At 56.7% G+C, this 9,306-nt stretch overlaps 1 protein-coding gene across 1 annotated transcript; it reads right to left on the bottom strand.

Moving 5' to 3' along the window:
* Positions 1-6,289: 6,289 nt before the first annotated feature.
* MGAT3 (mannosyl (beta-1,4-)-glycoprotein beta-1,4-N-acetylglucosaminyltransferase) lies at positions 6,290-8,427 on the bottom strand. Its single transcript, XM_012638066.1, has one exon. It carries the CDS (start codon positions 8,347-8,349, stop codon positions 6,748-6,750), a length of 1,602 nt encoding a protein of 533 aa, XP_012493520.1. The 5' UTR covers positions 8,350-8,427; the 3' UTR covers positions 6,290-6,747.
* Positions 8,428-9,306: the final 879 nt, after the last annotated feature.

Below are 9,306 nucleotides of genomic sequence, written 5' to 3' on the forward strand. Positions count from 1 at the left end.
CATGGGGAGAAGGAACCCAGGACGACAAGCAGGAAGGAATGTCTTAGCGGGAGGAGAAAGAGGAGAGCCATGAGAAAAATGAGTCACAGAGGCTAAGGGAGGAAGTCTCAAGAAAGGATGCACGAGCTGCGTGTCACATGCACCAGGTGGAGGGAGACAGAGGGTGAGGATGGGCCACCACGGCTGTTGCTCACACTCATGGAGCTGTCACCATGCTCTAGGCTCTGAGCCTCCTTGCCACTACCTCTGGTCTGCCCTGTGAAGACGCCCTTGTTACAGATGAGGACCCAGGAAAGGGAGGTGACCAAGGGCTGGAGGCCGATGAAAGGCCTGTTGGAGACAGCTGAAGTTGTGGCAAGGGTGAGATCTGGGGTCCAGAGTTCTTTTGGGGAACCACCCTCCCTCCTCCTCAGCCAATATAGATTGGGCTTTGATTGATCTAAGCTAATCAGCAGATTCCATCCAACCCCTCCAGTCTCACTGGTCCCTTCAGGGATACTAACATGACCTAATTCAAATCAGTGAGATCCAGACCCAGGCATTTAGCAAGAGGAGCTTTATGTCTTCTGTGCTGAATATGAAGCTGAGATGGTATGATGCCCGGAGCTGTTGCAGCCATCTTGCAGGCCTGAGGAGTAACCCTATCTGAGAATAGGGACAATACAAGTTGGGAAGTAGAGCTGACCTCAGCCACAGAGAGCTGGATGACAATGTGACAATGAGCTCTGCCTCAAGCTGTACCTGAAACCATTTTTACCCCTGAACTTTACCATCAGCAAACCAATAAATTCCTTGTCTGCCTTACTAGTTTGCTTGGCTTTTCTGTCATTAACTGAAAGCAAACTGTGTCAGTTACCTACAGCCACGATTAAGCTGTGTAAGAAACCGCCCTATAGCTCATAGTGGCTTAATAGTGGCTTAAAGAATTGAGCTCATGAGGCTGGATCGATGTTTAGACTGGACTTGACCAGGCAGTTCTGGTCTTGGCTGGGATGAGTGGGCCACACACTGAGGTCACAGTGACAAAGATTTGTGTCACTGTTGATGTTTTATCTAGAAGCTCTCGGCCGTCTGGGAGAGGTGATTGAAAAGTGGTTTGTGATACTGACGCAGGGCTGGGCTTTTTCCGCCAGTGCTGCGGAAGGACAGAAGTGCAAGAAATCAGGGGTCCATCTGAAGGACGCCAGGTTTTTGCAGCTTCTCCCTCAATTTGGGTTTGTGTGAGGTTTCCTTGGGGTTACATTCGGGTGGCGCATTTTTGGCAGCAGACCTCACAGGTGAGGGGGGGCCCTTTTCCGAGCCTCATGGCAGTGGGTTCACGAGGTTGGAGGGCTCCTGTTTGGGGTGGTGTCCGTCTTATCTGGTGGCAGTCACTGACTGGCTGACAGGCTCGTTCCTTTGTCATCCACCCAACAACCCAGGTCAGACCCAAGCGGCTGAGTGTGTCTGGGCAGCAGCTGCCCACCTGCTGCGGGGCAGAAGAACCGGTCAGCTGGGTCCAGCCCAAACTGTACAACTGTGAGTAAATAAATTGTTTTAATCTACCAGGGTTCAGGGTGGTTTGTTTTACAGCAGTAAATAAGAGTAAACTAAAACAAGTTATTAATTTAAAGGAATTAGTTTCCAGCTATAACTGAGTCTCTGGGAATTTACTCGCGCAAGAGAGTGGCCGAGGATGCTGGCCAGAGGGCTGGCCCTGGGCAGGGCCTTTCACTTCCTTGAGCTTTAACTAGAGATCTGTAGATGCTCCATGGTTTGGGGTGCATCGGAGGGGGCTTCTGGTGAACCGGGGGTGATGGGCTGTCAGGATTTCAGGGTTTTGCCTGCCCACAGCTCAAGCCCCAGTCTGGAAAGCAACCTGGGTGTTTAACGGAAGACGTCGACATCATTATCACCACTGCTCTCATCTCTCCCATCCGGATGGGGCTTTACAGGCTACAAAGTAGTTCCCTTTATTTCATTTTATCTTCTGGGTGCAGTAAAGCTGTCTATGGGCCCTGTTTACAGACAGTCGACAGTCTGGAAGAGAATATGCGCCCCCTCCAAGCTCATGAGCCTGTCAGTGCCCCCACGACCACCTGCCCAGCCAGCCGGGGGAGACAGTTGTAAGCTGACGCTCGCAGACAGCACAATGCATCTCCTGGGCCGTGATAACTTTGCACGAGCCTCACCTGGCCATTCAGAGCTGGTGCTTACCTGTGCTCCCCCATGGACTGTGATCCTCCCGAGAGCAGAGAGAGTCCTGGCTCCGTGCTCCCTGAGCAGGCACTGCGCCCGGCTCGTTCAGGATCTTGGAGGATCTTTGAACATTAGCACTGCCTTTGCCACCATCCTCTCCGCCTCCCTCCCCTCCTCTGCCCCATCCCCATCCTCCTCCTCCCCCAGTTGACAATGACAGAGGGAGTGCAGTTTGGCAGCTTCTGGTGTTAAGCAAACTGACTCTGCCATTCACTGCCTTAGTTAAGGTGTCTAAGCCTCACTTTCCACACCTGTACAGTGGGACTAATGGGGAGGGAAACCTTTTGGCCAACAGTTTGCACAAAATAGGCACTTAATTAATAAGTAAAACCTACAAATATTTATGATGATGGTGGTGCACCCTAGGACATGATTTAAGGGTTATAAACGTGATCTTAAACTCTCAGTGGGTCACTATCGCCCTCTTCTGGCTGGGGGTGGTGTCTACATCTCCTCCACTCCCTGCATGCTGGGGAATTGTGCCCCTGACCCCATCCCCGCACCAAACACGTGCAGCAAGTGCCTTCCTGGGCTTTGGGAGTGTGGCCGGGAGTCCAGGCCGTCCTGGCCCTCAGGTGTCAGATTACGCATGCTTGGCACTTTGTCAGTGCTCAGGAGACATTAGCCCTGCTCTGGCCACCAACACTGCTTTCACTCATCTCTGGGCCTCGATCTCCCCGTCTGACACGGAGGTTGCACAGCCGCCTACAGGGACCAAGGCAGAGCTCGAGTGTCTGTTCCTACCATTTCGGAAAGTCTCACCCAGGGGGCCGCCAGGACAATGCCAGCACCCACCCTGTCCAGAGGAAGCCCCCACATCCCAAGCCTCCAGGCGCTGTCACAGCACAAGTCCAAGATCAGCTCCCTGGGAAGGGGACGACTACTCCTGGAGAGGAGGTTGCCATCCTGACCTGCCGCCAGAGGGCTGGCACTGGGAACCCAGGTCCCGAATCTACGTGACTGTGTGACCTTGGTTGAGGCATTTAAAGCTCCCGACTGCCCTCGGGAAGAAAACCACTGAGGCAGGAGCACTTGTTTTGATGCCCCAGAGCAGAATTGTGGGAGAATCGTCTCCTCCCTGCCTTGGCACCAAAGCCTGCATCCAGATCCCCAAAGGGGTCCCTGCTCACCACAGGAGGGCGGGTGCCGCCAGGCCTAGGAGCTAGGCTCACTTCTGCTGGACCTCTGCCCAGCATCTTCCACTCCCAAGCTGCTTCCACCTATGCCTGGGGGGTAACCGCATCCCTAAGAGAAGGTGCTCTGTACATCTGCCCTTGTCCCCACCAGTCATGCAGTCCCTGGTCTCATACCTCATTGGTTCACACTTGACAACAGCAGGGCATCTTTAGCAAGACCAGAGCCACCTGCTCCCACCCCTCCCTGCCCCACAGCACCCACACACTGGCCACACACGCATACCCTTTGGACTTTGTAGCTGTTTTTATTATTAATATTATCTTCTCCTTTTAAGCATCCCTTTAAGGGTGAAATGAAATCCAACCATTTACAGAGAAAATGATTTCAGAATGTACATATTGATTTTCCCTTACAAAAAAAATAATACTATTATTATTGATGTCCTTAAATTATACATTTCCCAGGGCCCTGCCTTCTGCTTGGGCAAGTCCCATTGGTCTCCCCTCCCCTCTCCCCTCGACCCCCAAAGCTCTCCCACGCTGCCCCTGGGAACCGACGTGACCCACGAGTGGACAGGGCCAGCCGTGCTCCCTGGATGCTTGGCACGGGCGAGCCTACTTGCGTCTAGAGGTCACGGGGCTAGTGGTTTCTGGGGAGAGGGACCTGGCTACACCAACGGGACAGTGGTGTGCCGGTGTTCACATTTAGTTTGGTTTCCCTTCACGCTGGGGGAGTGGCCCTGGCCCCCCCCAAATTCCCAGTGTATGCTGTGATGGCGTGTGAAGCTCTTCAACCCCACGTCCTGGCGCCCCAGCCCTCTGACAGCTGCTCTCTCCACCGACGGCCAGGTCCGCACCCGCACTGCTGTGGACAGGCCCTGCCCCACTGCGTCTGGGAAGACGGGGCCTGGCAGTCCGAGCTTCTCCGCTTTTCCTCCACCTGCCCCCGAGCGCTGGAGGCCACAGGCCCTACAAGCCTGGGGAGGTGCCGGGAGGTGGGGTGAGGAAGCTGTCAAGGAGGGAGGCCCTGGGCTGAGGCTCAGGCATGATTCAGAGGCCCCCAAAGACTGCCTGTCCACAGGGCACAGACAGGCTGCTCAGGAGGGCGGCCTGGCCTGGACTGACCCAGAGCCACAGGGACACCCTGACTTCTCAAGCCACCTCTCTGCCCCAAGGGGAACCAGAGAGGAAGGCTGCTGTGACCTCCAAGGAGGGGTTAACTCGGGGGATACCCTAGATGGGAGCAAGAGTACTCCAACCCATCACGAACTCCCAATAAGACGTCCAGAGAAAGCATCACTGGAGGTGGGAGGTGGGGGGCGGGGGCCGAGAGGGGCTGGGAGGTAGTGGGCTCTCAGCTGCACGGCCCTCAGGTCGGGAGGGCTCCCATTCCTCAGACTGAAAGACAGACAGACAGACCCTGCATCTCCTCTAGCCTTGCTTTCTGGGCTCCCCAAGGGCTTAATGCCTCAGTCATTTTGGGGAGCTGCAGGAGGTGTGGCCACAGGCTCCAGGTCCTAGGGAAGAGGACACCTGGGCCTGGGCTCCCACGTCCACACACAAACTTAGTGACAAGGACAGGTCGGTACAGACACATACAAATACACACCAAGCATGCACCCATGCCCATAAATATACACACACACCCACAAACACGTACCATTCCACAGGCAGACTCCGCACACTGCGTCACTGGGTAACGTGTGAGCGGGCGGCGGGAGAGGGAGTTCCCTTCCCACACAGCTGCGGCTCCCACACTGCACCCTGGCCCTGGGCTGGCACAGCGAGAGCAACAGGAGCAGGTGTTCCAGAAGCTCTGATGAGAGCAGGATCCAACGACTTAAACAGTCATTCCTACCACCTCCCCTCCCCCTCCTCCAGAGATGCTACTTGTCTCCTGGATCCATTCTCTTCTCCCCGTTAACAAGAGGACTCCCAGGTTGAGGCCAGCACATGGCAGCCCAGCTGGACTACACTTCCCAGTTTCCCTTGCAGCTGCTTGTGGCCACGTGACTGAGGCCTGGCCAATGAGATGCTATCAGAGTGACAGAGCCATTTCTGGTTGATGCCCTTAACAGGAAAGGGGTGCGCCTCCCTTGCCTATCTCTGCTTCCCCCAGGGTTGGATGCACACAGGATGGTGGGAGGTGGAGCAGCCACTCTGTCCAGAACTGGAAGGTGTGAACAAAGGAAAGCAGAGCTGCCCTACTAGCTCTGGACCATCTTCCTCTAGGCAATTTAATTAGAAGCAAGCTTCTGTCTTACGTAAACCACTGTATTTCAGGGTCTCTTAATTACAGCAGCTTAGAATCTACTCCAACAAATACACCCCCACCCAAGGCAGACTATGAGGAATCGGATGACATACAACTGGCCTTAATGTCCCTTCTTGGGCCCAGGACAGCCTTGAGGGCCCTTTCTGGCCCCTAGCCATCCCCAAGGAGGGGCACAAGAGTGATCCCACCCGGGAGGGTGGAGAGCTGGGGCTGTGGGTGCCAGCAGGAAGGGGTGACGGGGAGGAAGGGGTGGATCGATGCAGGGGCTTTCTGCATCTCCTTTCTCCCTCCCCTAGGTGCCACCTACAGCAGCACTCCTGGCCTTGAAAGGACTGAATGGGCAGCCCACGAGACAGCAATATAAAAAGTAAGAAGGAATGTCAAGGCCAGGTTTGGAACCCAAAGGAAGACTCCCCAGGGTTCCCCAGGCCCTGCGCTATGTCAGTTCCTGAGGGCAGGGAGCACAGACAGACTCAGGCACCAGCCTCCCAGTGCAGTGGTGTCGTGTCCTTTGGAGCAGGGTGTGCACCAAAGCTCTCCTCTCCCTCCCGCCCAGCACCTCTGATAACACTGCACACTGACTTCCTCTCAGTTGGATGTCATTTGCCATCCCCTCCTTTCTCGGTGTCCTCTCTTGCTCCTGGACCCAAATGCATCTATTTACAGAGCCCCTGGCCCTCCTGGCATGCCCTTTTCCCCCTGCAGGTCCAAAGCCCCAGGATGCCAACGGTGGGCTCCTCCCAGCCACGCCACGCCCCCATGGGCGCTCTGGAGAGTTCCTAGGGGATCCCTTCCCCCACCCTGCCTGCCCTCCCCTTCTGCCCCGGTGCACTCCCAGCAGCACCTTCCGGCCACAGCACTCTTGGCGGGCAGAAGGGCTGAACAGAGGTCTCAGCCTGCCCCACTCTGCATTTTGAGCTCAAAGGCCTGACCCTCGTTTCACAAGGGCTTGAGTAGGGGAAGCCCCATACACCCACCCACCCTCTCCTGGTCCTCTCAAGAACCACCAATCCAAGCCGGCAGAAGGAGACAGGGAGATAATTCTAGGGGCGGCTGCCACCCCGCACCCTGCCACGGGCCCTAGAAGGTCACGCGGCCTTAGCCTTCCACCTCGTCCGATTTGCCGCGGGCGGGCGGCCTTCCCTCCGGAAGCCTGTTGCGCCGCCCGCCTTGCGCCGTGCTCCTGGGCTCCTGGTAGGGGTTGTCCAGCAGGTAGCGAAACTGCTCGTAGTTCTTGAGCAGGTACTTAGGGGCGTACATGTGCTCGCTGGGATCGGCCGGCGGGTACTCCTGCTGCGTGCCGTCAAACCAGCCGCCCGTGCGGATCAAGCTCCGGATGTAGTTGAGGTCCCGCTTGTCCTCGTAGTCGCCCCAGCGGGGGAAGTCGCCGTTCTGGGCGGACACGAGCTTGAAGTAGATGCCCTCGGGCGTGAAGCACCAGGAGCAGTGCCAGCCGGCGAAGTGCAGGGGGCTGCCGAGCGACCACTGCACCAGGATGTGGCCCGTGCGGTTCTCGTACTGGCGGAAGTTGGGCATGGTGTAGTACTGGCGGCGGCGCAGGCGGATGCCGTCCAGCCCGTACACGGCCCGCAGCATGTCCACCGTGCAGCCCGACACCACCTCCAGCGTGCCCGGCTGCTTCCAGAAGAAGCCGTAGAGCGACTTGCGCATGTGGAAGGCGAAGGGCTCGGTCCAGCCGTCGTAGAGCTTGAGGAAGAGGACGCCGTCGCGGGCCGGGATCTCGTCGGCGTCGTCGATGATGAAGACGTCGTCGGGCCGCAGGTTGCGCAGCCGCGAGACGCCGTCCTGGGTGAGGAAGGTGCGCAGGTAGTCGTCGGCGATCCAGCCGTCCTGCCGGCCGCCCGGCGGGAAGTGGTCCAGGAAGACGTAGAGCACCTTGTGGCGGATGTACTCGAAGGTGCCGTTGGTCAGCATCTCCCGGAACTTGAGCGGCCGCGGCTCCCCGTAGGCCGTGAAGTTGGACTCGCACACCACGAAGGCGTCCACCACGTCGCCCAGCTCGTGGAAGCGCACGTCCAGCAGGTCGAACTCGTGGTTGATGTTGATGGCGTTGATGACCCGGCGCGGCACCTCGCGGGGCACCAGCCGCTCCTTGGTGGGCAGGTTGGAGTACTGCACCACGGTGGGCACGCCGCAGCTGGGCCCGTGCCAGCCGGGCAGGCACACGCACTCCACCCACTTGCGCCGCGGGCCCCGGCTGCCCGCGCGCTCGCGGTTGCTCAGCAGGTACCGGGGCGGGCGCCGGGCAGAGGAGCCGTTGGCCCCCTCGGGCTTCTCCTCCGGCCGCCCCGGCGGCGGCTTCTCCAGCATCTTGGTGCCTGGTTTGAAGCAGACGCCCCCGGCTTTGGTGCGCACGAAATACTCGGTGGTGTCCTCGGGCAGCACGAAGTCCACCCTGTGGAGTTCCTCGGTGGCCTTGCTTGGTGACAGGGGCTGCAGCAGGGGCGAATGGGAGTAGAGGGGGGTCCGCAGCAGGTCAGGGCCTCCCGGCTCGGGGCTGGCCTGGGGCGTGACGGGGGCATTGTTCCAGAAGAAGCTGGACACGAGGTTAGGGCTGAGGGAGGCCAGTTCTCGGGGGAAGGTGACATAGGACAGGGTCTTAAAGAAGTGCAGGAAGGAGATGAGGCACAGGCCGGCCATACAGAACATGAGAAAGAGCTTGTAGCGTCTCATCTTCATCCTGCTGGAAAGAGGGACAGAGCAGACACGTTAGGGCCACCTGAGACTTCTAGGAAGGGGACTTGAGGAGGCCTGTGCTATCACTGTGTTTGAGAATGTCCTGGCCAGCGCCTGGTGCCGCTGCATGAGTCACCTCCTGCCTCCAAGGCCCCTGGAAGCCTCAGCATCAAAGAAACTCCTCTTGCTCCTACAGCCCTTCCCTTCGGAGACCACCGGGCCACCAGAGTGCCCCTCTGCAGCCTGGCCCCAGCCTGACTGTACCAGCGGCATGGCTTGGCTGCGCTCCAGGAGCAAACGCATCTTGGGAAAAGCTCAACCCCACGGAGTGGGCCCTGCCCGGGGCTCACAGGCCCCAAGGGAGGGCAGGTGGCAGACTGCCCACGTGAGGCCCGTCCCTGCAGGCTGCTGTGTGAGTCTCTCCTTCCTTTCGCCCTTCCCCCCTCCCTCCTTTCCCAGCTATCTTTTTCGTGGACATATTGACAAACCTGTTGAATATTTTTTCACCGAAAAAATTCACAGGTCTCACGGGAACGCACTTAGTTCTAACAAATTTAAAGAATAAAATTAAGTAAAAGTTCCCCTTCATTACCCCACATCCTGTATTGGATGCTCAGGCAGAAAAAAATCTGAGGTATGTCACTGGTTTTATATGTAATTTTTCTGTTCTTGATTTAGTATTTCTCATAAATATTATCATATTGGACACTAAGTCTAACCAAGTTGTTTCCCTCAATCAATGATAGATTTAAAGGATTTTCATATCAGTAGAAATGAATCTACCAGTTCCTTTTAAATCCCACATAATATTACATGGTTATTTTGAATGAAACATTCTCTATTCATGAGTGATTCATGATATAACTATTTGCTGTTCATTTATAGCTTAATTTATCACTTAGTTTATGACCGTGGAACGGAGATGCTTGTATCTCCATTTTAAATAAGCTTTTAATTTTA

The sequence above is a fragment of the Propithecus coquereli genome, unplaced genomic scaffold (genome assembly GCF_000956105.1).
Source record: "Propithecus coquereli isolate 6110/MARCELLA unplaced genomic scaffold, Pcoq_1.0 Scaffold126, whole genome shotgun sequence".
NCBI lineage: Eukaryota > Metazoa > Chordata > Mammalia > Primates > Indriidae > Propithecus > Propithecus coquereli.

What these genes read in the sequence shown, in the direction of transcription:
- MGAT3 (XM_012638066.1), bottom strand. Translation starts at nt 8,349, where the DNA reads ATGAAGATGAGACGCTACAAGCTCTTTCTCATGTTCTGTATGGCCGGC.